The sequence below is a fragment of the Saccopteryx bilineata genome, chromosome 1 (genome assembly GCF_036850765.1).
Source record: "Saccopteryx bilineata isolate mSacBil1 chromosome 1, mSacBil1_pri_phased_curated, whole genome shotgun sequence".
NCBI classification, from domain to species: domain Eukaryota; kingdom Metazoa; phylum Chordata; class Mammalia; order Chiroptera; family Emballonuridae; genus Saccopteryx; species Saccopteryx bilineata.
In genome coordinates, this window is record NC_089490.1 from 306,864,001 (window position 1) to 306,890,547 (window position 26,547).

Genomic DNA, 26,547 nt, shown 5'->3' on the forward strand with positions numbered 1-26,547 from the left:
CCCGCCCTCCCGCCCAGACGCGCTCTCCCATTGGGCCACGTCTTATGCCCGCCCCTCCTCCAGGGCACCTATCACTCTCGATCTCGGTGGTCAAGCATCTAGCGCCGCCGCCGGAAAAGTCCCGCAAACGCACCGGGGCGGGCGCTAGGCCCTCTGACTGAGCCCAGTCCTCGTCTTGCACCGGCGGTTTTCCCCCAACTGGTGGACTTGCGGCTGGAGTCCGAGGAGGTGCAGCAGCCGAGACGGAACGAGTGGGTGCTCTTCTAGTCATCTGGGGAGTGCCTATGGAGGAGTGGGTCTGATCGGCATCTGTTCTTTAGCTACGCAGAAGAGGCGCTCGCTTGCTGGTTGGTATTGAACTGTTTGGGGCTTTGGGTAGGAATCTGAAAATGGCTGCGCTTCAGGCTTAGTCCATCCCTACCCCCTTTGTTTCACCGAGGCGGTGAGGAAACACCAAAAAAGAGATGATCACTGATAAGTCGGAGATACCACTTGTATTAGTGGCAGAATTTGGTTTAAGCCCCATTTGTAAGAGAAAGAATATTCCAAACTGCAAGGCGCTACACACAAAAGACACATTTATTTGTGAGGCTGTAATTGGTTGAGTATATATGCAACACCTCATGTTTATGTTCCACCAAATTTTTAAGGCACGTTGGCAGGTATTTGGCGGTCCTTATATTCCCTTCTGTTCCCAACCTCATTAAAATGTGCAGTCTTGGCGAGCGCACATTTCTTTATTTTTTCGTTTTATTTGAGATGAGGACGCTTTTCTTAAATGTGGGAATGAGTCACCCCTTCTTTCCCAGTGTTGACACCTGGCCTTCCTTCATAGAGCCTCTCCTGAAGAACCTGGCTGTGAGGGCCAGGATTTGTTTAAGGAACTTTTGTTCCTTTCCCTACATTTTTCATGATGTTTAGGGTGAGAGTCTTTTGTGTGTGTGTGTGTGTGTGTGTGTGTGAGAGAGAGAGAGAGAGAGAGAGAGAGAGAGGACAGGAAGGGGAGAGAGATGAGAAGCATCAACTCTTTATTGCAGCTCTTTAGTTGTTCATCGATTGTCCTCTCATATGTGCCTTGACTCGGGAACTACAGCAGACCGAGTGACCCATTGCTCAAGCCAGTGACCTTGGGCTCAAGCCAATGAGCCTGTGCTCAAACCAGATGATCCTGTGCCCAAGCTGGAGACCTCGGGGATCTCGAACCTGGGTCCTTCTGCATCTCAGTTTGATGCTCTATCCACTGCGCCACTGCCTGGTCAGACGGAACAGAGTCTTAGAAGATAAACCTACTGGAAGTACCAGGGAGAGATCTATTTTTCTTCCCTTTAAAAATAGTGCAGCCTATGGCCCTGGCCGGTTGGTTCAGTGGTAGAGCGTCAGCCTGGCATGCAGGAGTCCCGGGTTTGATTCCCGGCCAGGGCACACAGGAGAAGCGCCCATCTGCTTCTCCACCCCTCCCCCTCTCCTTCCTCTCTGTCTCTCTCTTCCCCTCCCGCAGCCAAGGCTCCATTGGAACAAAGATGGCCCGGGCACTGAGGATGGCTCTGTGGTCTCTGCCTCAGGTGCTAGAATGGCTCTGGATGCAACAGAGCAATGCCCCAGAGGGGCAGAGCATCGCCCCCTGGTGGGCATGCCGGGTGGATCCCAGTCGGGCGCATGCAGGAGTCTGTCTGACTGCCTCCCTGTTTCCAGCTTCAGAAAAATGCAAAAAGAAAAGAAAAGAAAAAAAATAGTGCAGCCTGACCAGGCCGTGGCCCAGTGGATAGAGCATCTGCCTGGGACACTGAGGATCCAGGTTGGAAACCCCAAGGTCACTGGCTTGAGCGCAGGCTCACCAGCTTGAGCATGGGATCATAGACATGACACAGTGGTCCCTGGCTTGAGCAAGTGGTCACTGTCTTGGCTGGAGTCCCCTGGTCAAGGCACATATGAGAAAGCAATCAATGAACAACTAAGGTGCTGCATGTATGAGTTGATGTTTCTCATTTCTCTCCCTTCCTGTCTCTCTCTCCTCTCTAAAACGGTAAAAAAAAAAATCTTTAAAAAAAATTGCAATAATGATATACAATTAGATTGTAACTTGCCCTTGGGGGGGTAACTAACAATAAATCATGGAGCATTTTCCATATCTGTGTAAAGATTCATGGCATTGCTCTTTACTGCTGTAGAGCATTGTATAGTATAGCATGGGTGTTTATCAATAATGATGGATGTCTAAGTTGTCATTTCAGTACCAAAGAGAAAGACTTTGTTTCTCAATTAACTGACTCTACTTTGGTCTACTTTTGGCCACCTGTCCTGTAGGGTATGTTTTTTTTTTATTTTCCCATCCATTTCAAACAGAGGATGCATTTTAAGATTTATTGGGCCTCTGTCATATGCAATCACTGTGCTAGGTGCTGGGATTCCAGAGATGGGGATGATCTTGTCATTTCCTTCAGAGAAGTCAGTCTGTCAGAAAACAGATTTTGTATGTTATGGTTTCATGCTCATTTTTTTTTTCTACAGAGACAGAGAGAGAGTCAGAGAGAGGGATAGTGAGGGACAGACAGACAGGAACAGAGAGATGAGAAGCATCAATCATTAGTTTTTCATTGCGCGTTGCAACACCTTAGTTGTTCATTGACTGCTCTCATATGTGCCTTGACCGTGGGCCTTCAGCAGACCGAGTAACTCCTTGCTCAAGCCAGCGACCTTGGTCCAAGCTGGTGAGCTTTTCTCAAACTAGATGAGCCTGCGCCCAAGCTGGCACCTCGAGGATCTCAAACCTGGGTCCTCCGCATCCCAGTCCAATGCTCTATCCACTGCGCCACCACCTGGTCAGGCTGAATCCATTAGTTCTTGTCCAGAATAACATGTTAATAACACTTGAGGACTACATCCGTTCCCCCACGATGTGCAGAAATCCAAGGGAAGAAAGTTACTCTCTTATAAGGCATGTATCAAACTGACAAAATTAAAATGAGCTGTTATTGCCTGACCAGGTGGTGGCGCGGTGGATAGAGCGTCGGACTGGGATGTGTAGGACCCAGGTTCGAGACCCCAAGGTCGCCAGCTTGAGTGTGGGCTCATCTGGTTTGAGCAAAGCTCACCAGCTTAGACCCAAGGTCGCTGGCTTGAGCAAGGGGTTAGTCAGTCTGCTGAAGGCCCACGGTCAAGGCACATATGAGAAAGCAATCAATAAATAACTAAGGTGTCGCAACGAAAAACTGATGATTGATGCTTCTAATCTCTCTCCGTTCCTGTCTGTCCCTATTTATCCCTCTCTCTGACTCTGTCTCTGTAAAAAAATTAATAAATAAAATAAATAAATAAAATGAGCTGTTAGGAAGGGTATAGGCATATATTATTAATCCATGAACATTATGTAATTGGCTGAGGACAGTGTTCATCCGGGCCAATATCCTGGTCTGGAAGATTTTTAAGAATTGTCGCCTGACCTGTGGTGGCACAGTGGGATAAAGTGTCGGCCTGGAACACTGAGGTTGCCGGTTCGAAACCCTGGGCTTGCCTGGTCAAGGCACATATGGGAGTTGTTGCTTTCTGCTCCTTCCCCCTTCTCTCTCTCTCTCTCTCTAAAAATCAATAAATAAAATATTTTAAAAAAATGAAATGAAAGAGGCAAAAAATACCCTGGAAAAATGTAGACCTTAAAAATAAAAAAAAAATTAGTTGTCATCCAGCAGCCTCTTTCTTAGATTTATATCCAACAAATCTATGTTTACCAAGAGACTGTAACAGCTTTATTTATAGTGGTCAAAAATGAATACTGGCCCTGGCCGGTTGGCTCAGCGGTAGAGCGTCGGCCTGGCGTGCGGGGGACCCGGGTTCGATTCCCGGCCAGGGCACATAGGAGAAGCGCCCATTTGCTTCTCCACCTCCCCCCCTCCTTCCTCTCTGTCTCTCTCTTCCCCTCCCGCAGCCAAGGCTCCATTGGAGCAAAAGATGGCCCGGGCGCTGGGGATGGCTCCTTGGCCTCTGCCCCAGGCGCTAGAGTGGCTCTGGTCACGGCAGAGTGATGCCCCGGAAGGGCAGAGCATCGCCCCCTGGTGGGCAGAGCATCGACCCTGGTGGGCGTGCCAGGTGGATCCCGGTCGGGCGCATGCGGGGGTCTGTCTGACTGTCTCTCCCCGTTTCCAGCTTCAGAAAAATACAAAAAAAAAAAAAAATGAATACTAACCTAATGCCCACCAATAGTTGAATACTAACCCAACCCACTAATAGTTGAATGGATAAATAAGTTGCAGTAAATTCATACAATGGAATTCTATATAGCAATGAAAACAAATGCTCTTTATAATACTGGTTGCCAGGGCCAGGCAGGTTCATATTGGATTTGGGCAGATGGTAGAGCAGGGGTTGGGAACCTATGGCTCGTGAGCCAGATGTGGCTCTTTTGATGGCTGCACCTGGCTCGCAGACAAATCTTAAAAAAAAAAATATTGTAAAAAAAAATAATAATGTTAAAAATATAAAACATTGTATTACAATCCATTCATTTCCTACCGCTCATGTTCATGGTTGCAGGTGGCTGGAGCCAATCACAGCTGTCCTCCAAGACAACACCAAATGTTTATTGGATAATGCGTAAAGTACACGGGTCGTTGTGAGGTCAGGAAGTAAACTTCCTTCCTTTTAATCAAGTAGTCAGCTAGCTAATTCCAGAAACCCTTTTGAGAAGAAGATGGCTAAAAGAAGAAAAGATGAGGAGTATCGTTCTTTTCAGCAGGAATGGACAGAGGAATTCGGCTTTGTGGAGAGAGCAGGTTCTGCAGTGTGTCTAATATGCAATGGTAAAATTGCATCAATGAAACGGTCAAATATAAAGCGGCACTTCGACACACGCCATACTACATTTGCATTGAAATATCCAGCAGGGGACAGCAGGAAGAAAGCATGTCAAGAGCTACTTTGCAGAGTGCAAGCTAATCAGCAGCAACTCCATGTTTGGACCCAACAAGGTGACTGGAATTCAGCTAGCTTTGCTGATGCTTTAGCAACTGTGAGAAACAGAAAGCCATTCACAGATAGGGAGTATGCCAGAACATTCATGATTGATGTTGCCAGTGAACTTTTTGATGACTTTTCGGATAAAGAAAAGATAATGAAACGAATACAAGAGATACCTCTGTCGGCAAGGTCTGTTCACGATCATACCATCATGATGGCAAATCAAATTGAGGCAACACAAGTGAAGGACATAAATGCAGCACCATTCTTTTCTCTTGCTTTGGTTGAGTCAACGGACGTAAGCCATTTATCCCAGTTCAGCGTGATTGCAAGGTATGCTGTCGGTGACACACTACGTGAGGAAAGTCTTGGTGTTTTGCCTATGAAAGAGACAACAAGAGGGGAGGATTTATTCAAGTCTTTCACTGAGTTTGCTAAAGAAAAAAATCTACCGATGGATAAACTTATTTCAGTGTGTACTGATGGTGCTCCGTGCATGGTGGGGAAAAACAGAGGATTTGTAGCGCTTCTTTGTGAATATGAAAAGAGACCCATCCTAAGTTTTCAGTGCATCCTACATCAGGAGGTGCTTTATGCTCAGATGTGTGGCGAGCAGCTTGGTGAGGTGATGTCGCTGGTCATTCAGGTGGTCAACTTTATTGTTGCCCGAGCTTTAAATGATCGCCAGTTTAAAACACTACTGGATGAAGTTGGGAATAATTATCCTGGTCTGCTTCTGCACAGCAATGTGCGTTGGTTGTCAAGAGGGAAGGTGCTCAGCTGTTTCGCGGCTTGTCTGAGCGAAATCCGGACTTTTCTTGAAATGAAAAACGTCGAGCATCCTGAGCTAGCTAACACTGAGTGGCTCCTGAAGTTCTACTATCTCGTGGACATGACTGAACATCTGAACCAGCTCAATGTGAAAATGCAAGGCGTTGGAAATACAGTCTTATCCCTTCAACAAGCAGTGTTTGCATTTGAAAACAGGCTGGAACTCTTCATCGCCGACATTGAAACAGGTCGTTTACTACACTTTGAAAAACTGGGAGAGTTTAAAGATGCATGCACAGCAAGTGACCCTGCTCAACATCTTGATCTCCAGCAGCTAGCGGGCTTCACATCTAATCTCCTGCAGTCATTCAAAGCGCGCTTTGGAGAATTTCGTGAGCGCACTCGTCTTTTTAAGTTCATCACCCATCCACACGAGTGTGCAGTGGACAGCGCCGACCTGAGTTACATCCCCGGTGTCTCTGTCAGAGATTTTGAGCTACAAGTTGCTGACCTGAAGGCCTCAGACATGTGGGTGAATAAGTTCAAGTCACTGAATGAAGATTTGGAAAGACTTGCACGACAACAAGCAGAGTTGGTGAGCAAACACAAGTGGGGAGAAATGAAAAAACTTCAACCCGTGGACCAGCTGATTGTCAAAACTTGGAACACACTTCCCGTCACATACCACACACTGCAGCGTGTGAGTATTGCTGTACTGACAATGTTTGGCTCTATGTATGCATGTGAGCAGTCTTTCTCATATCTAAAGAATATTAAGACCAACCAATGATCTCATTTAATGGATGGAAGTCTCAACGCCTGCATGAAGCTTAAGCTCACCATGTATCAACCAACCTCACCACATATCAACCAGACTACAAAGCCATCAGCAAAACCATGCAGCATCAGAAGTCACATTAATGGTAAGAAGTACTTCATTCAGCATTGGTTAGTAACAGCGTAACAACATTATTAAAAAGAATTCAGAGACTTATTATACTTTAAAAGTGTTGGTCTAGCCTTGGCCAGTTGGCTCATGGTAGAGCATCGGCTTGGCATGCAGGAGTCCTGGGTTCGATTCCCGGTCAGGGCACACAGGAAAAGTGCCCATCTGCTTCTCCACCCCTCCCCCTCTCCTTCCTCTCTGTCTCTTTCTTCCCCTCCCACAGCCAAGGTTCCATTGGAGCAAAGTTGGCCTGGGTGCTGAGGATGACTCCATGGCCTCTGCCTCGGGCTTTAGAATGGCTCTGGTTGCAATGGAGCAACGCCCCAAATGGGCAGAGCATCGCCCTCTAGTGGGCATGCCGGGTGGATCCCAGTCGGGCGCATGCGATAATCTGTTTGACTGCCTCTCCATTTCCAACTTCAGAAAAATACAAAAAAAAAAAAAAAAGGTGTTGCCTGACCTGCGGTGGCGCAGTGGGTAAAAGCATCGACCTGGAACACTGAGGTCGCAAGTTTGAAACCCCGGGCTTCCCTGGTCAAGGCACATATGGGAGTTGATGCTTTCTGCTCCTCCTTCCCTTCTCTCTCTGTCTCTCTGTCTCTCCTCTCTCTAAAATGAATAAATAAAATGTAAAAAAAAAAAAAAAAAAGACCGTTGCACTCACAGCAACTGACAAAAAAAAAGGTGTTGGTCTTACATGAAATGCACACATATACTTGTATTTAGTGTTAAACATATTGTATGGCTCTCACAGAATTACATTTTAAAGTATGTGGTGTTCATGGCTCTCTCAGCCAGAAAGGTTTCTGACCCCTGCGGTAGAGGGACTGTGGAGCCAGAAAATGTTGGGCTATTCCTGTTTATTAGATTCTCACAGTGGTGGGTGAGCAAACAGGGGAAACCCGCTTCTAAGGGGCAGTGGGTGAGCAAAGGAAAATGGCCCCTTGCATTGGCGGACAAGAGATGCACACTGAGGGCAAGACCCTGTAGCCTCAAGTAGGCTACATATGTGGCTCTGCCACATGATCATGCACTAATCATGTTGAGTGCAAGTGAGCAAACTTAACAGCTGTTTTCCCAACAGTCTTCTATTACATTTGACAACCTTAATGAATCCCACAAACATAACATTGAATGAAAGAAGCTAGGAGCCAAAGAGTACATAATTTGTTTCATTTGTATAGAGTTTAAAACAGGCAAAACTAAGCTGTAGCGATCGAAATTGGGATATTGCTTACCTTTGTGGGTAGGTAGTGTTTAGAAAAGGGCATTAGACAGGCTTCTGGGGTGATGGCAATGTTATGTTTGCAGTGCTGGTTGCAGTGGCTTTGTGAAAATTCAATGGACTGTAGTATATAGACTTTCTGTATGTATGTGATACTTAAATTTTTTTTTAAATAAAAATTTTAAAAATTATTTGTGTATCTGGGATTATGACTGAACACCTCTAAGTCAGAATCCCGCCCAGGCGGAATGATACAGCAGTGCCGCGGGGCCTCAGTTGGCCTCTAATAGCCGGTCCCTTGCCGTCCCTGCCTGCGTGTGGCCGCACGTGGGGACCAGGGTCCGGTGAGGAGATCCTCTTGTCGGGGGAAACGGGGTGCGGCCAGAAAGGGGGCTGCCCTCTCGCCTGTCACGCATCACACATTCGTGGGGAACCTGGTGCTACACCATTCATAGATGACCTGCTTCTGTGTCGGGGTTCATACGTAGCAGAGCAGCTCCCTCACTTTGATCTATTTAAAGTCAGCCCTCAACAGAAGGGTTTGTCAGAAAAAAAAATTTGTGTGTGTGATTTTGCTGTAACCTTAACTTGAGAGAAAGCTCATTTTTAGTAGGAGAGAAGTTACACCAGGATAAATTTTTTCTACTTCCACAACGTATTTAGAATTACAAAAGAAATATGTAGTGTAATGCCAGTGGCTGAGGCCAGGCAGGTCCACACTGGGTGCCAGCAGACAACAGAAACTGCAGAGCCGGAAAGTGGTGGCCCATTCCATTTAATAGTCTCACAACGCCAGATGGCAGATGGGATGAGCACACAGGTGGAGAAACTGCATCTCACAGCAGCAGGCGAACAAACAGCAAAAAGGCTCCCTCCCAGTGGTGGACAAGCCATTTGCAATCCTCCCAGAGGCCAAGCACCTTGACCTTCTATAGCAGCAGTTCTCAACCTGTGGGTCGCGACCCCGGCAGGGGTCGAAGGACCAAAACACAGGGGTCGCCTAAAGCCATCGGAAAATACATATTTCCGATGGCTTTAGCCGCTGAGAAGCTGAGCTACCGTCTGCAGCAGCGCTATTCAGCTTGAACGCAGGTCGGTATGGACGTGCGTTCCAAACTGAATGCCTGCGGTCATGCGCAGACGTGATTGCATCATCCGTCAGGGGCCTAAGGGGTGGGGGAAGCTGGGAATGCTCCACAGTCCGTAGCAGCGCATTACGTGTGTCCGGCGCTTGCTGACATTATCAGTGGGCGGGTGAAGCACCGGAGGACAGAAGCCTAGGAGGCAGACAGGCAATGAGAATACATAATGCATATCAGGTATTTACATTCCGAATCGTAACTGTAGCAAAATTACAGTTATGAAGTAGCCACCAAAATTATTTTTTGGTTTGGGGTCACCACAACATGAGGAACTGTATTGCGGGGTCACGGCATTAGAAAGGTTGAGAACCACTGTTCTATAGGCTACACATGCGGCTTTGCCATGTGCTCACACACTAGTCATGCAAAGAGCAAGCTAACAAGCCTAACAGCTGTTTTCTCTACATGTGTTTATTGAAGAAAACTGGAAGAACATAGGGGAAAAAAAGAAGAGAATAAAAAAAACCCACAATTTCATTTTCTGGATTAAATCACTTTTAGCTTTCTGATGTACTATATATCTGCACATACTGAACTTTTATAAAGATCATATTTTGTGACTTTTTCATTTAACCTATTGACAAAATTTTCCTATATCATCTTTTTCTACAGCATTTTCAGTAGCAAAAAATAACAGCATAAAAGAAATAATCATCCCTGGCCAGTTGGCTCAGTGGTAGAGTGTTGGCCCTGTGTGTGGATGTCCTGAGTTCAATTCCCCACCAGGCACACAGGAGAAGCGCCCATCTGCTTCTGCACCCTTCCTCCTCTCCTTCCTGTCTGTCTCTCTCTTCCTCTTCTGCACCCATTGGAGCAAAGTTGGCCCAGGGCGCTAAGGATGGCTCCCTGGCCTCCACCTCAGGCGCTGGAATAGCTGGTTGCAAGGGAGCAATGCCTCAGATAGGCAGAGCATTGTCCCCTGGTGGCTTGCTGGGTGGATCTGGTGGGGCGCATGCGCTTCTCTGCCTCCCCGCTTCTCACTTCAGAAAAAATACAATAAACAAACAAATTTTCAGTGGCTATCTTTATGGAATTATAGCATGGAAAAGTACAATACCTGGCCAGATTGCACAGTGGATAGAGCGTCCTCCTTACATGTCCAGGTCATGGGTTCATCCCAGGTCAGTTCACATACAAGAGTCAACCAATGAATATATTAAAAAATGGAACAAATTGGTTTGGGGTCACCGCAACATGAAGAACTGTATTGCGGGGTCACGGCATTAGAAAGGTTGAGAACCACTGTTCTATAGGCTACACATGCGGCTTTGCCATGTGCTCACACACTAGTCATGCAAAGAGCAAGCTAACAAGCCTAACACAGCTGTTTTCTCTACATGTGTTTATTGAAGAAAACTGGAAGAACATAGGGGAAAAAAAGAGAATAAAACCCACAATTTCATTTTCTGGGTTAAATCACTTTTAGCTTTCTGATGTACTATATATCTGCACATACTGAACTTTTATAAAGATATTTTGTGACTTTTTCATTTAATCTATTGACAAAATTTTCCTATATCATCTCTCTTCTCTATCTATCTCTCTTACATGCTCTATCTATCTCTCTTATCTTCTCTATTTCCTCTCTATCTCTCTTCTCTCTAAAATCAATAAATAAAGAGAGGAGTTTTGTTACACTATGTGCCAGTTTGTAAACTCACTGGGTTTGCATAACTAGGAAAAAAGAGTGTCTATTACAAGCCACATACTCTAACAGGACACAAAAACAAATATAAGACTTGGTCACAGCCTGACCAGGCGGTGGCACAGTGGATAGAGCATCGGACTGGGATGCAAAGGACCCGGGTTCGAGACCCCAAGGTCGCCAGCTTGAGCGCAGGCTCATCTGGTTTGAGCAAAAAGCCCACCAGCTTGAACCCAAGATCACTGGCTCCAGCAAGGGGTTACTCGGTCTGCTGAAGGCCCGTGGTCAAGGCACATATGAGAAAGCAATCAATGAACAACTAAGGTGTAGCAACGGGCAATGAAAAACTGATTGATGCTTCTCATTTCTCTCCGTTCCTGTCTATCCCTTTCTCTGACTCACTCTCTGTCTCTGTAAAAAATAAATTAAAAAAAAAAAGACTCGTTCACAGACTGTACCTGGTTGCAGAGACAAACTTCTAATTTTATTTCTCCTCTCGTACAGCTGAAAAACCACTTTCAAACATACTGGTTCGTTTATGCCTCAAAAGAGCAGTGAGGTTGGAACATAATTCACTTAGGTACAGCAGGTTACAATTCACAAAGCGCCTGACAATCCTCATCTTGATTCCTCAATGTCCGCACATTTAATAAGGGACGAAACATGCTTAAAGAGGTAAAAGGTCCAGTTCTTCAAAGCATTTCAACCGGGCCAGTTCGAGACTGCAAATCAGCAAACTGCACTGGAAGCGGCAGGTAGGAAACCCCGCTTCCCGCTGCCCCGCCCACTCCCCCAGCAGCAGGAAGTAGTCACTAAACGCCAAAGCGCAAGTGCGTTCAGGCTCCCGGAAGCCGTGGGGTCACGTGATCCCGGGCTCCTCTCACGTGATCTTTGACTTAGAAGCTGTGGGCCTTCGGCCAAGATGGCGGCCTACTTGCAGTGGCGGCGTTTCGTTTTCTTCGACAAAGAGTTGGTTAAGGAACCGTTGGGCAATGATGGGCCTGCTTCCGGGGCTGCGCCGACTGGTGGACCCACTGCTTCCAAGTTCCTTTGCCTGCCTCCTGGCATCACTGTCTGCGACTCAGGCCGAGGGAGCCTAGTCTTTGGAGATATCCTTCTCTGGAGCTGTCTCTTTCCTCCCAGATCTCTGAAGAAATGTAGCTGGGATGGAGTCTGTTGTGCCACTTTAGATGGGCGGCCAGTGTTCCTTCTGTGGTCTGAGGGGAGAAAAAAGTCCATTCTCTAGCTTGTTGCCAACTGAGTAATACTGGGCAAATCATTTCCTCTCTGAGGGCCTCAATTTCCTTATCTGTAAAAGGGGTATGAAGTACCAAATTGCAGTAGGGTTATTTATTTATTTATTTATTTAACAGAGTCAGAGAGAGTGACAGATAGGAACAGACAAGAAGGGAGAGAAATGAGAAGCATCAGTTCTTTGTTGCAGCTCCTTGGTTGTTCAGTGAATGCTTTTTCATTTGTGCCTTGACCCGGGGGCTCCAGCAGAGCAAGTGACCCCCTGCTCAATCCAGCAACCTTGGGCTTCAAGCCAACAACCATGGGGTCATGTCTACAATCCATGTTCAAGCCAGCAACCCCTGACTCAAGCTGGTAAGCCCGTGCTCAAGCCGGCAACCCTTGGGAAGTCTGGGTCCTCCGCATCTCAGTCCACTCTATCCACTGCGCCACTGCCTGGTCAGGCTATGCAGTAGGATTATTTTAAGACCAATCAAAAGAAAGGATGTAAGTTGGTTTTAAAAGATTAACGTGTAAGATGTCATTATCTCCCCTGCCGAATACTGTGAGTGACTTGATAAATGAGACCAAGAGTTTGCTGCTTTGTTCATGTTGCTGCCTCTAAGCTCTGGCCTTCTTTTTAACCAGGAGTTAATATGTGGGAAAATCCGTGAAAAATTTAAGGAGCATTTATGTGTGTTAGTTGTTATCTGGGTTCTGGTAAATGTAAGTATCTCCTTGGAAAGGAGGCTTCTTGACTACTCTGCACATATGGAAGGCCAGATCTGGTTCTTGCCCCGGTCCCTACAGCTTACAGGCTTCCAAGCCTACAAACTACGGGTGACACACCTGTACCAACTGAAGCAGCACAACATTTTGGCATCTGTTGGTGAAGATGAACAGGGCATCAACCCCCTGGTAAGTTCAAGAAAGGTAACAGGAAAGCACAAGACTGGGAATGGTGGTTTGCTGGAAGATGACTAGCATTCACCCATCTGACATCTGCCCACAGGTAAAAGTCTGGAACCTGGAAAAGAGAGATGGTGGAAATCCACTCTGTACTCGAATCTTCCCTGCCATCCCAGGAACAGAGCCAACTGTTGTGTCTTGTTTGACTGTCCATGAAAATCTCAACTTTATGGCCATTGGTAAGCAGAAAGAAGGCAAAGCTAAAGCTCCAGGATTCTTTGTAGATTTTCTTCAGAGTTGTTACTGCAGCTCATCTTTATTGCTTTCATGAGACTATTTTGTTCTGAGATATTGAAGTTTGGAATGGGAAAGGATTTAGTTTTGAAAAGGATTTAGGACCTGTATTCATATTAATCATTGGAGAAGTTGGGTATGATGAAGATCTATCTTGTCACTGTTTTCTTTATTTTATTTTATTTTTTTAGTAGAGAAAGAGGAAGGAAGAGAGGGAGAGAAATATAAATTTATTGTTTCACCTATTCATGCATTCATTGGTTGATTCCTGTCGCACTGGGATACACTCCAACCAACTGAGCTTCCCTGCCAGGGCCTTGTCAGTACTTCTTTTTCTTTTTTTAAAATTTATTTTATTGATTTGAGAGAGAGAGAGAGCGAGAGAGAGAGAGATGAACATCAGTCTGTTCCTGTGTGTTCCCTGACTGGGATCGAACCGGCAACCTCTGCTCTGGGATGATGTTCTAAGCTATCCAGCCAAGGCAACTTTGTCACTTCTTTTTTTTTATTTTTTATTTATTTATTTTTTTATTTTATTTTTTTTTTTGCACCTTTCCGAAGCTGGAAACAGGGAGAGACAGTCAGACAGACTCCCGCATGCGCCCGACCGGGATCCACCCGGCACGCCTACCATGGGGCGACGCTCTGCCCACCAGGGGGCGACACTCTGCCCATCCTGGGCGTCGCCATGTTGCGACCATCCTGGGCGTCGCCATGTTGCGACCAGAGCCACTCCAGCGCCTGGGGCAGAGGCCACAGAGCCATCCCCAGCGCCCGGGCCATCCCCGCTCCAATGGAGCCCCGGCTGCGGGAGGGGAAGAGAGAGACAGAGAGGAAGGCGCAGCGGAGGGGTGGAGAAGCAAATGGGCGCCTCTCCTATGTGCCCTGGCCGGGAATCGAACCCGGGTCCTCCGCACGCCAGGCCGATGCTCCACCGCTGAGCCAACCGGCCAGGGCTTTGTCACTTCTAATGAGTACTTCAAATGGTCTTTCTCCCTCTCTGTGCTTCCTGTCCTTTCAGTTTCAATGAAGTGCTATTTCCTGCTCTTTTACAGGTTTCACAGATGGCAGTGTTACACTGAACAAAGGAGACATCACTCGGGACCGGCATAGCAAGACCCAGATTTTGCACAAGGGCAACTATCCCGTTACTGGACTGGCTTTTCGCCAAGCGGGAAAGACCACTCACTTATTTGTTGTGACAACAGAGAACGTTCAGGTATGACCAGAACCTCCACTGTTAGGAGCAAGCAAGAAAGGCTTCTTTCTCCTTTGTTTAGGGAGCTAGCATAAGGAACTGACAAAAGAATTAGGATTCTTACATTTTCCATTATATAGCTTTGAATTATTTGCTCAGCTTAGTATTTTATTTTTTCACTGAAGAGACTGAGAAGAGTTAGAATTAGGAAAAATGACTCTGGGCTTGAGTAAAAGACTTGCATGTTTTTCCTGTCTTGTTAAGTGACGTTGGACAAGTTGCTTTACTTTTCCTGTTTCTGTTGCTTCTAATTTATAACAGCCTACCCAAAGAAACAGTCTTTTGATAAAATGATAAGAGATTATTGCATTTTTCTTACTAGCAGAATACCTGTGGTAGGCAATGTTAGTACATACAGAGGAAGGAAATGCAGTCTCTTCTTATTTAGTAGATGAATGATGGTTAATGGAGAACACAAGCAGTCAGGGAAAGTCTTAGGGTGTTAAGAGTTAATAAGAGAGAGTTAGTATGGAGGTGGGAATACCTTTGAGAAGGTTTAGATGCCACCTTCTCAGAGGGAGCCTGATAACCCCTTTCTTACTTCTCACAGTCCTATATAGTTTCTGGGAAGGACTACCCTCGTGTGGAGTTGGATACCCATGGTTGCGGCCTGCACTGCTCAGCCCTAAGCGACCCTTCTCAGGACCTGCAGTTCATAGTGGCCGGGGATGAGTGTGTCTACTTGTACCAGCCTGATGAACGTGGGCCCTGCTTTGCCTTTGAAGGCCATAAACTCATTGCTCACTGGTTTAGAGGCTACCTTGTCATTGTTTCCCGTGAACAGAAGGTTTCTCCCAAGTAAGGACTCAAGGGGAAAGGGCAAGTTCCCTAGTATTAACCTGATTTTAAAACCCTAATGCCTGGCTCCTGTCAATTTCCTTATTTTGTTTTATGCAGCTTGTGTCTACACCTAGACTCATATAATGTTTTTACTGAAGAATGTGTTTTGCTGCAGACATTTGTTACAGTAGAACACTGTCTCTGGCGCACTAGCACACTCCAGGGAATTTTGGACCTGATACTGTTTTTTTGTACTCTTTAGTCAAAAATAAAGTGGGAAAGCCTGACAACCTGTAATGGCTCAGTGGATAAAGTGTCCACCTGGAATGCTGAGGTTGCTGGTTTGAAGCCCCGGGCTTGCCTGGTCAAGGCGCATATGGGAAGCAACTACAAGGAATTGATGCTTCCCTTTCCCTGATTCCCTGACCCCCACTTTTCTCTCTCTCTGTGCCCCCCCTCTAAAATCAATAAAAATAAAATCTTTTTTTCGGTGACAGAGACAGAGAGAGGGACAGATAGGGACAGACAGACCGGAAGGGAGAGAGATGAGAAGCATCAATTCTTCATTGCGGCACCTTAGTTTCTCATTGATTGATTTCTCATATGTGCCTTGACTGGGGGTCTCCAGCAGACCAAGTGACCCCTTGCTCGAGCCAGCGACCTTGGGTCCAAGCTGGTGGGCTTTGCTCCAACCAGATGAGCCCACGCTCACGCTGGCAACCTTGGGGTTTTGAACTTGGGTTCTCTGTGTTCCAGTCCGATGCTCTATCCACTGTGCCACTGCCTGGTTACACACAAAAAAATAAAATCTTAAAAAATTATAAAGTGGGGTAGAGTAACAGGGGATGAGTAATAGAGAAATTGGGAAGTGTAAGATCAGTATTTTTTCTCTGAGCCACCTGAAAGTGATCCCTTTCAGATGTTAGCTTGTTTAGATTCAGTACTAAATAAGCACAATGTTTTACATGTACCATGCACTAATTCTTTGTTAAACAAATAGGTATTTGAATATACTTAGTTGTTAAGTCTGTTGCCTGTGTTAGTTATAGGGTCTCACGGGGTAATATCAGATCTGTATGTTCTCTTCCTGCAACTGCCAGCATAATACTGCATGTTATGGGATGAACTGCTAGAGGGGCCAAGAGGCGATTTGATCTGGGTGGAATGAGTAGCTCCAGGGTTCTCATTGTAAAGGAAATAAAGCATAGGCTGAGGCAGAAGGGGTACAAATATCCAGTGCTTTTTCTTTCCCTCACAGGTCAGAGTTTACCAGCAGGGATTCACAGAGCTCCGACAAGCAGATCCTCAACATCTATGACCTGTGCAACAAGTTCATAGCCTACAGTGCTGTCTTTGAGGATGTAGTGGATGTGCTTGCTGAGTGGGGTTCCTTGTACGTGCTGACGCGGGATGGGCGGGTCCACGCACTGCAGGAGAAGGACACACAGACCAAACTGGAGGCAAGGCCACTAGATTCCCATAGCTGGCCATAAGCACCCAGATATAGCTGTAGGAACAGGCTTCCCAAGTCACCTTGGCCAGAGTGTATCGTTCCCTTTGAGTCACAGACTTACTCAGCACCCTTAGGGTAGAGTTACAAGGTAAATGGCCTGAGATGAGGCTTAAGAGGGAAGTAATGGCTGAGATCCTGAGCCCACTTTCAGGGTCCACTCTGTCTTCAGAGAACCTTGGGAGGTGAGGTAATTCTGGTCATGGGAGTATCAGAGAGGTCTCACCTTGTCTAGTTCTAGGCAGATTGGAACTTCAGGACTGTTTGGCACGTGTGTTGTGGGTTCATTCTGGGAAGGTATCTCCTCAGTACTGCATCTACCAATTTTCCAACCAGTCTTTCCTTCCAGATGCTGTTTAAGAAGAACCTATTTGAGATGGCGATTAACCTGGCCAAGAGCCAACACCTGGACAGTGATGGATTGGCCCAGATCTTTATGCAGTATGGGGACCATCTCTACAGCAAGGGCAACCATGATGGGGCTGTCCAGCAGTATATTCGGTCAGTTTGGAAGCACTTCAAGATGTAGCTCTGAATGTAGAGACAGGCAGCCAGATAGTCTAAAAACTGTGCTTGGGGGACAGGGGTAGATTCCACCTGGAACCTAACCTTCTACTTCCCTTTCCCCTTCATTTTCCCTTTCTGTTTCCCCTTCTCCTCCCCTTTCCCTTCCCCCTTCCCTTTCCCTTCCCCTTCCCCTTTCCTTCCCCTTCTTTTCTAGAGGTAGGAAGAGGAAGACAGAAACATCAAGGTATTCCTGTATGTGCCCTGACTAAGGAATCAAACTGACACCCTCCACATGCCAGGCAATGCTCCAACTGAGCTATCCAGACAGGGCTTAATTTTTTATTTTTAGAGAGACAGAGAGAGGAGGGGGAAGGGAAGCATTCATCTGTTGTCCCACTCAGTCATGCATTCATTGGCTGCTTCCCATGTGTGCCTTGGCTGGAAATTTAACCCACAACCTGTTTCAGGACAATGCTCTTAACCAACTGAACTAACCTGCCAGGGCCAGGAACTTCCCTTTTTTTCTGTAGAAGCTTGGATGCCACCTTACCTGTGGTGGTACAGTGGATAAAGCATTGATCTGGAATGCTGCGGTTGCTGGTTCAGGACCCTAGGCTTTTCTGGTCAAGGCACATACGAGAAGCAATTATGAATTGATGCTTCCTGCTCCTTCCTCCCTGCCCCTACCTTCCTGCCTTTCTCTCTCTCATCTCTCTAAAATCAATTAAGAAAAAAATCTTGCCTGGCCAGGCGGTGGCGCAATGGATAGAGCATTGGACTGGGATGTGGAGGACCCAGGTTCGAGCCCTGAGGTCGCTGGCTTGAGTGCGGGCTTATACGGCTTGAGCGTGGCTCACCAGCTTGAGTGCAGGGTCGCTGGCTTGAGTGTGGGATCATAGACATGACCCCATGGTCGCTTGAAGCCCAAGGTTGCTGGCTTGAGCCCAAGGTTGCTGGCTTGAGCAAGGGGTTACTTGCTCTGCTGGAGACCCCTTCTCTCCGTCAGGGTACATATGAGAAAGCAATCAATGAACAACTAAGGTGCCACAACGAAGATTTGGTGCTTCTCATCTCTCTCCCTTCCTGCCTGTCTGTCCCTCTCTCTGTATCTCTCTCTGTCTCTGTTCTCTTGCTATTGAAAAGAAAAGAAAATAATCTTAACTCTGATGCCTTGAGTGAGAAGACTATATACCTTACTGGAAAGAAAATGTTTAGGGTCAAATATTACATGACTCATATGCAATTTAGCTGATGAATACCTGCTATTTTAAACTTCAGTTTGGCCTTTGTAAATATGCATTTTGACTCAATTCTTCCACGCTTCCTTTTATTGGTATTAATTATGGACATTTTCTGCCCTAGTAAAGGGTTTTAGGAACCTTTCTAGCTTCTTTCCCAACCTCTTTAGAATTCCTGTTTTTAGCCAACTTTAAGAACCAGTGTTCTAGCCTGATCTGTGGTGGCGCAGTGGCTGGAGCGTCAGCCTGGAATACTGAGGTTGTGGGTGCAAGACCCTGGGCTTGCCCCATCAAGGCACATACGAGAAGCAAGTTAATGCTTCCCATTCCCTTCCCCAGTCCTTTCTCTTTCTCTCTCCTCTCTCTAAATCAATAAATAAAAAATCTTAAAAATAATTTTTTTTTTTTTTGTATTTTTCTGAAGCTGGAAACGGGGAGAGACAGTCAGACAGACTCCCGCATGCGGCCTACCGGGATCCACCCGGCACGCCCACCAGGGGGCGATGCTCTGCCCCTCTGGGGCATCGCTTTGCCGCGACCAGAGCCACTCTAGTGCCTGGGGCAGAGGCCAAGGAGCCATCCCCAGCACCTGGGCCATCCTTGCTCCAATGGAGCCTTGGCTGCGGGAGGGGAAGAGAGAGACAGAGAGGAAGGAGGGGGTGGGGGGTGGAGAAGCAAATGGGCGCTTCTCCTATGTGCCTTGGCCGGGAATCGAACCTGGGTCCCCCGCACGCCAGGCTGACACTCTACCACCGGCCAGGAAAAATAATCTTTTAAAAAAAACAAACCAGTGTTCTAGCCTGACTGATGGTGGCGCAGTAGGTGAAGCGTCAACCGGGAACAGTGAGGGCTGAGGTCACTGGTTTGAAGCCCTGTGGTTGCTGGCTCTGAGTGTGGTCTTATCATCACTGACTTGAGTTGGGGAATCATCCACATGATCACAAGGCTTGCCAGCTTGAGCTCAAAGGTCACTGGTTTGAACAAGAGGACACTGACTGATCCAGAGTCAGTGCACATATGCAAAGTAATCAATGCACAACTAAAGTGAAAGCAACTATGAGGTGATGCTTCTCACTGTCTCACTCCCTTTTTGTCTCTCTCTTTGTCATAAATAAGTATTAAATAAAATAGGCCCTAGCCGATTTGCTCAGTAGATAGAGCATCAGCCTGGCAAGTGGACATCCTAGGTTCAATCCCCAGTCAGGGCATGCATGAAAAGTTACCATTTGCTTATGTCACCCTCCCACCCCCCACTTATCTCTTCCCCTCTTGTAGTCAGTGGCTCATCTGGTTTGAGCATTGACCCCAGGCACTGAGGGTAGCTTAGTTGATTCAAGCATTGGCCCCAAACCAAGGTTGCTGGGTGAATCTTGGTGGGGGGGAGGGGGCGGGGCTTGCGGGAGTCTGTCTTTCCTCTCACTTAAAAATAAAAGTAATAATAATGACTTAAATAAATAAAATAATTTAAAAACTATAGTCCCTAAAAAAAAAAAAGAACCCGTGCTCTGGAGGCTTGCTACTCGTGGTTCACAGTCTATTAGCATCAGTATCATCTAGGACCTTGTTAGAAATGCAGGCTCTCAGGCCTCACTCCAGACTTGCTGAAACAGAATTTGTATTTTTAAAAGATCTGCAAGTGATTCCTATGCATGTGAAAGTTTGAAAAGTATGCTGATCCAGATGCTTCTTGATGCATGTGCCTCCCTAGGACCATTGGAAAATTGGAGCCATCATATGTGATCCGCAAGTTTCTGGATGCCCAACGTATTCACAACCTGACTGCCTACCTGCAGACCCTGCACCGGCAGTCCCTGGCCAATGCTGACCACACCACCCTGCTGCTCAATTGCTATACCAAACTTAAGGACAGCGTGAAGCTGGAAGAGTTCATCAAGGTGCAGGGTGGTGGTGGTCGTGGTGGTGGTGGTGGTGGTGGTGGTGGTGTGGTATTTCTTGAGGCCCCCACTGAGCATAAGGTAGCTCCACCAGGGCATGCCCTTCAGCAGGATGTAGGGAGAGGAAAGAACTGACTTTATTTAAAAATCAGGACCCTCTGGTCTATAAATTGGGAGGAGGAATAGCCTTTCCTGCTAGTTCTCTCCCGTCTCCCCTTTTATGATGCCAAAACTTCCCATGATATCTAAGCCCAGGGAAGTAGTAGCCTTTTGTCCCCAGAGGAATCCCTCTATGTAGTAGGGGCAGAGGAAGACTTTGGCTCATAGAAATTTATAAGAGGCAGAATAACATATATATATATACACACACACACACACACACACACACACATATATATATTTAAGATTTTATATATTGATTTTAAAATTTTTTATTTATTTACTTTTTGGATTTTATTTTATTTTATTTTATTTTTTTACAGAGGCAGAGATAGGGACAGACAGCAGGAACGGAGAGAGATGAGAAGCATCAATCATCAGTTTCTCGTTGCACGTTGCGACTTCTTAGGTGTTCATTGATTGCTTTCTCACATGTGCCATGGGCCTTCAGCAGACCGAGTAACACCGTGCTGGAGCCAGCGACCTTGGGCCCAAGCTGGTGAGCTCTTTGCTCAAGCCAGATGAGCCCGCGCTCAAGCTGGCGACCTCGGGGACTCGAACCTGGGTCCTTCCGCATCCCAGTCCGACGTTCTATCCATTGCGCCACCACCTGGTCAGGCGATTTTATTCATTTTTATTAGAGAGAGAGGGGAGAGAGGAAAGAAATAGAGAAAACTGGGGGAGGAGCAGGAAGCATCAACTCCCATATGTGCCTTGATCAGGCAAGCCCAGGGTTTTGAACCAGCGACCTCAGCCTTCCAGGTCGACACTTTATCCACTGCACCACCACAGGTCAGGCCTATATATTGATTTTAGAGAGAGGAGGGGGGGGGAGTGGAGCAAGAAGTGTCAGCTCATAGTAGGTGCTTCTCCTGTGTCCCTTTACTGGTCAAACCTGAATTTGAACCAACTTCAGCATTCCAGGCCAACACTTTATACCCTACTCCACTACAGGGGAGGCCAGGTTAACATAATATTTTTAAGGCATGGACTTTAGCTTGACTAGTGATGGTGCAGTGGATGGAGCATCAAACCTGGGATGCTGAAGTCCCAGGTTTGAAACCCCGAGATCGCTCACTTGACTGTGGGCTCATTTAGCTTGAGCTCAGGTTCACCAACTTGAGCACGAGGTCTCTGGCTTCAATGTGGGATCATCCACATGATCCCATGGTTGCTGGCTTGAGCCCAAAGGTTACTGGCTTGAGCAAGGGCTTACTGGCTTGTCTGGAGCACCCTGGTCAAGGCACACGTGAGAAGCAATCAATGAACAACTAAAGTGCCTCAGGTATAAGTTGATGCTTCTCATCTCTTTCCCTTCCTATTGATATGTTTGTCTCCTTCTCTCTCCACCACCCCCTCTTGCTTAAAAAAAAAACATGGTCTTTTAAGAATCTGGTCTTAGAATCAGATGCATGTTTCTCTCTCCCTTCTCTTAACCATACCTCTCTGAATGAGTTTCTCTAATGTTCCTTGGCAGACAAAGAGTGAGAGTGAAGTCCACTTTGATGTAGAGACAGCCATCAAGGTCCTCCGGCAAGCTGGCTACTACTCCCATGCCCTTAATTTGGCTGAGAACCATGCACATCATGAGTGGTACTTGAAGATCCAGCTAGAGGACATCAAGGTAGGAGAGACCCTTGACTTAGGGTTCTGTTCTTTTTCTAGGACATCCTGAAATGATGACAGTGCTTCCTGGTGGGTAACACAGGAGCATGCACTTACTCTGCCCTTTCTCTCTCCACAGAATTATCAGGAAGCCCTTAGGTACATTGGCAAGCTGCCTTTTGAGCAGGCAGAGAGCAACATGAAACGCTATGGCAAGATCCTCATGCACCATATACCAGAGCAGATGACCCAGTTGCTAAAGGGACTTTGTACTGACTACCGGCCCAGCCTTGAAGGCCGAGGTGACAGGGAGACTCCAGGCTGCAGGGTGAGGCCTTTGGGAGAATAGCTGTTAACAGGGATCACGTTATGGATTTCATGGGTACCAAGCTTATTCACTCAGCCCACTCTCTCCTCCCTTGCCATCTTAGGCCAACTCAGAGGAGTTCATCCCTATCTTTGCCAACAATCCACAAGAGTTGAAAGCTTTCCTAGAGCACATGAGTGCAGTACAGCCCGACTCACCACAGGGCATATACGACACACTTCTTGAGCTACGACTACAGAACTGGGCCCATGAAAAGGATCCACAGGTGAGGCCTGGCAGGAGCTGCAGGAGGTGCTGGAGAAAAGACAGTTCTCCCATATTTTGTGGTTGCTTTTTGCTGCCTTCTGTAGACCAGTAACACCTTGCTGTTAGTGGCTAAATGGTCCTCAATGAAAAGGAAATTGGACTGAGGGGAAAAAGATAGTTGACTTTCCTTGTCCCCAGAGGCCTTGTTATTTTTTCCCCTTATGTCCAGCAGCTCTACTCTCCTCCTTCCCTAGGTTAAAGAGAAGCTTCATGCAGAGGCTATCTCCCTCCTGAAGAGTGGCCGCTTTTGTGACGTCTTTGACAAGGCCCTGGTACTCTGCCAGATGCACGACTTTCAGGATGGGGTTCTTTACCTCTATGAGCAGGGGAAGCTGTAAGAGTGTGGGAAATTTCAGGGAAGGGGGAAGGATCCAATAATTTTCCAGGGACAACCACTGAGGTGTGCCTTCCTCTATATTAGGTATCAGCAGATTATGCACTACTACATGCAGCATGAGCAGTACCGGCAGGTGATCGCTGTGTGCGAGCGCCATGGGGAACAGGAGCCCTCACTGTGGGAACAGGCTCTCAGCTACTTTGCCCGCAAAGAGGAGGACTGCAAAGAGTATGTGGCCGCTGTGCTCAAGCACATTGAGAACAAGAACCTCATGCCACCCCTTCTAGGTACTTGGGAAGACAGGGTGTGTGGGTAGGTGCCAGCTGCTGAAAATCAGGCTCTGCCCTGGCCAGTTAGCTCGGTTGGGCAAGCATTGCTCCAAAGCACAGAGGTTGTCAGTTTGATCCCTGGTCGGGGAAAATACAGGAGCAGATCTAGGTTCCTTTTTGTCTGTCTCTCCCTTTCTCTAAAATCAATAAAAATAAACATTTTAAAAAAAGAAAGGGGCTCTGGGACAGGAGGCTTTCAACCAAGTGTCCAGGGGGTACTGCTTGGTTCATTGTTTTGTTTCCTCCTGGACCCCAATCTTAGTGGTACAGACCCTGGCCCACAACTCCACAGCCACCCTGTCTGTCATACGGGACTACCTGGTCCAAAAACTGCAGAAACAGAGCCAGCAGATTGCACATGATGAACTCCGCGTGCGGCAGTACCGAGAGGAGACCACCCGTATCCGCCAGGAGATCAAGGAGCTCAAGGCGAGGTACTGGATGTATGGCGAGGTCCAGGGAAGACCCTTATTCTTTACAGGATGTTGTTAAGTACTTTACAAAGACAAAAGATTACAAAAGTGTGTTTGAGCATTTTGTGCTTGAAGATCTGTTTTAATGGAGGAATTCTAAAGAAGGGTGTATTAATTACATAGATCACTATTTACTGAATTTTGGAAGATATTAACTAAGTACAGGTACTTTTTTTTCTGTATATGCTTATATTTTACATTTTCTAAACACACATCGAAGTTGTGTGGTTAGAAGTCATTCAGAAGTAAAAGCTGATCTGAAAAAAGCCATCCCAACATGATAGAGCGACCTTGGGTTTTCAAACCTGGGTCCTCCACATCCCAGTCTGATGCTCTGTCCACTGCACCACCACCTGGTCAGGCTGTGAGATCATTTATAAAGTGTACAGGATATGACCCTCTGAAAGGGACACATCTGAGTAACGACCGGAGAGACAACTTTGTGGCAGTTGTGAAAACTGAAAGAGAAAAGTATCACCTTGGGTTAGTTGGACTTTATGGGGCCATACTGAGACTCACTGCAGGCCCAGCATGGTTGTCCTCTTCTGACCTTTTAGGTGGTCAGAGTAGGATCTTGGATCTCTCTCCCTATTGACTCCAGCTGCCTTCTTTCTCCACTTGGCTATTGGCCTTGCCCTCACTGTTTGCCACTTCTTTTTGGTCTCCTTTCCCTATAGTCCAAAGATTTTTCAGAAGACCAAGTGCAGCATCTGTAATAGTGCCTTGGAATTGCCCTCAGTCCACTTTCTCTGTGGACACTCTTTCCACCAACACTGCTTTGAGAGTTACTCAGAAAGTGATGCCGACTGCCCCACCTGCCTCCCTGAAAACCGGAAGGTCATGGATATGATCCGGGCCCAAGAACAGAAACGAGATCTCCATGATCAGTTCCAGCACCAGGTGGGAAAGAGTGGGGTAGATGAGCACCTATTCACTGAGAATCAGGGATGTACTGTAGAGGTTTTCTGTTCTCCCCATTTGAGGAAACAAGCACTTCAGTTCTGATTCCTATTTCTCGCCTCTTTCCCTGCAGCTCAAGTGCTCCAATGACAGCTTCTCTGTGATTGCTGACTACTTTGGCCGAGGTGTTTTCAACAAATTGACTCTGCTGACTGACCCTCCCACGGCCAGGCTGACTGGAAGCCTGGAGTCTGGGCTGCAGCGGGACCTGCTCATGCACTCCAGGAGGGGCACTTAAGCAGCTTGTGGCAGGGATGTGACAGAGGAGGCACTGCAGTAGGACCACAGGACAGAAGGAAGGCTGTTGCACAGGAGTCAGGCAGATGTGTCCAGGACGCCACTCTGATCCGATGCCATAGCCTTCAGTACTAATGGGGATTTTTTTTTCCAACTTCTCTTTGGCCAGTCCATCATTCCTCCTGTTGATTTTTTGAGCAGTGTAGATTATTCAAGACCAGTGGGGAGGTCACCTCAACAACCTCTGAGTGTGAACAATAGCTGCTTTATTCTCTATCCAAGAGCAGCCAACCTGTGTTTGGGTCCTTGCTCCCAGAGTCTATGAATAAAATAATGATTTCAGGGTTAAAAAATTTACTCTGGAGACTTGCTGATGATTCTTAACTGGGCTGAATGTACTTCTCTCCCTTTGCATTCCTAGAGCTCCACTTCCCTTACAGGGCTCCTTGAAGGTCATGTCGATTTGACTTTCAGTAATGGGGGGGAGGGCGGCTGTGGCATCTAGTAGAGTTCAGTTTACTGAAGAACCTCTGCAAAAAGGTCTAATGCCTGAGCTCTGAGAGCATCTTGGATTGAGGCCTGGAACAGCTTATGCTCCAGTCTGGCTGGCCTCTGGCTCTTTTTTGGAGACAGTATTTAGGCAGAAGGCAGATTCTGACAGGGATGCCTTGGGCTTAAGTGTTCTGCCTTCATAATGGGTAGGTAGACTGGTGTCTTGAAGGATTCAGTGTCAAATGATAAGCAGGATAAAACAAACTTTTTTTTTTTATTGCATACAGAGAGAGGAAGGGAGTACGGGGGAGACAGAAGCATTAATCTGTTTCTGTATATGCCCAAGCCAAGGACTGAACCAGTCACCTCTGCATTGCAAGACAATGCTCCAGCCAAGTGAGCCATCCAGCCAGGACAAAACAACCTTTATTGAAACATTTTTTTCCCTCTTTCAAGTTGTCAGCTGAAGTTTATGTTGCTGGTGTCTGGGTGTAATTTGGGTTACATTGCCTGTCAGAAATTGATCCTATGGAGTTGTTTAATTGAAGGAGGCAACTTGGACATTGTGGTTTAGAAAGTATTTAGAAGAGGCAGAGTATGCTACATTTGTAGTAGCTAAGAGTAGCTAAGACTGGATCAGCTGACCTGAGTTTGAATCTCAGTTTGAGAACTCTGAACTTCTCTGAACCTTAATTTCCTTCTCTGTACATTAGGAATTATAACATTTTTATTTTATGGCTATTAGGAAGACTTATTAATATGACACAAATGTATATGTCTAGTTCTTTGTAGAATGATTAGCACATGGGTGCTTTTTTTATTTTATTTTTTTAGAGTGAGAGAGGGACAGACAGAGATGAGAAGTATGAACTCATAGTTATGACACCTTAGTTCATTTTTTATTATTTTTCATATGTGCCTTGACTGGGGGCTTCAGTCGAGACAATGACCCCTTGCTCAATACAGTGACCTCGGGCTTCAAGCCAACCGAATTATTCGGCCAGTCCTCACGTTGATT

General features: G+C 46.6%; 2 protein-coding genes across 3 annotated transcripts; both read left to right on the forward strand.

The window, feature by feature from the left end:
* The first annotated feature begins 67 nt into the window (after positions 1–67).
* Positions 68–7,316, forward strand: LOC136315127 (protein FAM200C-like). The gene is made up of 2 exons (XM_066246411.1): positions 68–347; positions 4,528–7,316. The coding sequence occupies exon 2, from the start codon at positions 4,685–4,687 to the stop codon at positions 6,509–6,511; it is 1,827 nt and encodes a 608-aa protein (XP_066102508.1). The 5' UTR covers positions 68–347; positions 4,528–4,684; the 3' UTR covers positions 6,512–7,316.
* Positions 7,317–11,560: 4,244 nt separating this feature from the next.
* Positions 11,561–25,394, forward strand: VPS11 (VPS11 core subunit of CORVET and HOPS complexes). Of its 2 annotated transcripts, none has more exons than XM_066246425.1 (16): positions 11,561–11,788; positions 12,682–12,830; positions 12,925–13,060; positions 14,171–14,334; positions 14,924–15,171; positions 16,412–16,613; positions 17,013–17,164; positions 20,117–20,303; positions 21,940–22,086; positions 22,207–22,395; positions 22,499–22,660; positions 22,896–23,035; positions 23,123–23,325; positions 23,630–23,801; positions 24,518–24,740; positions 24,874–25,394. In XM_066246425.1, exons 1-16 carry the CDS (start codon positions 11,602–11,604, stop codon positions 25,036–25,038), a joined length of 2,826 nt encoding a protein of 941 aa, XP_066102522.1. In that variant the 5' UTR covers positions 11,561–11,601; the 3' UTR covers positions 25,039–25,394. The 2 variants fall into 2 exon arrangements, with proteins under 2 accessions (XP_066102522.1, XP_066102532.1); XM_066246435.1 differs by having other exon boundaries at positions 16,412–16,546; positions 17,000–17,164.
* Positions 25,395–26,547: the final 1,153 nt, after the last annotated feature.

What these genes read in the sequence shown, in the direction of transcription:
- LOC136315127 (XM_066246411.1), top strand. Translation starts at nt 4,685, where the DNA reads ATGGCTAAAAGAAGAAAAGATGAGGAGTATCGTTCTTTTCAGCAGGAA.
- VPS11 (XM_066246425.1), top strand. Translation starts at nt 11,602, where the DNA reads ATGGCGGCCTACTTGCAGTGGCGGCGTTTCGTTTTCTTCGACAAAGAG. An exon ending in GCTGTCCAGCAGTATATTCG is followed by an intron (nt 17,165 to 20,116) that starts GTCAGTTTGGAA and finishes GTGCCTCCCTAG; the next exon opens with GACCATTGGAAAATTGGAGC. An exon ending in ATCAAGGAGCTCAAGGCGAG is followed by an intron (nt 23,802 to 24,517) that starts GTACTGGATGTA and finishes CTTTCCCTATAG; the next exon opens with TCCAAAGATTTTTCAGAAGA.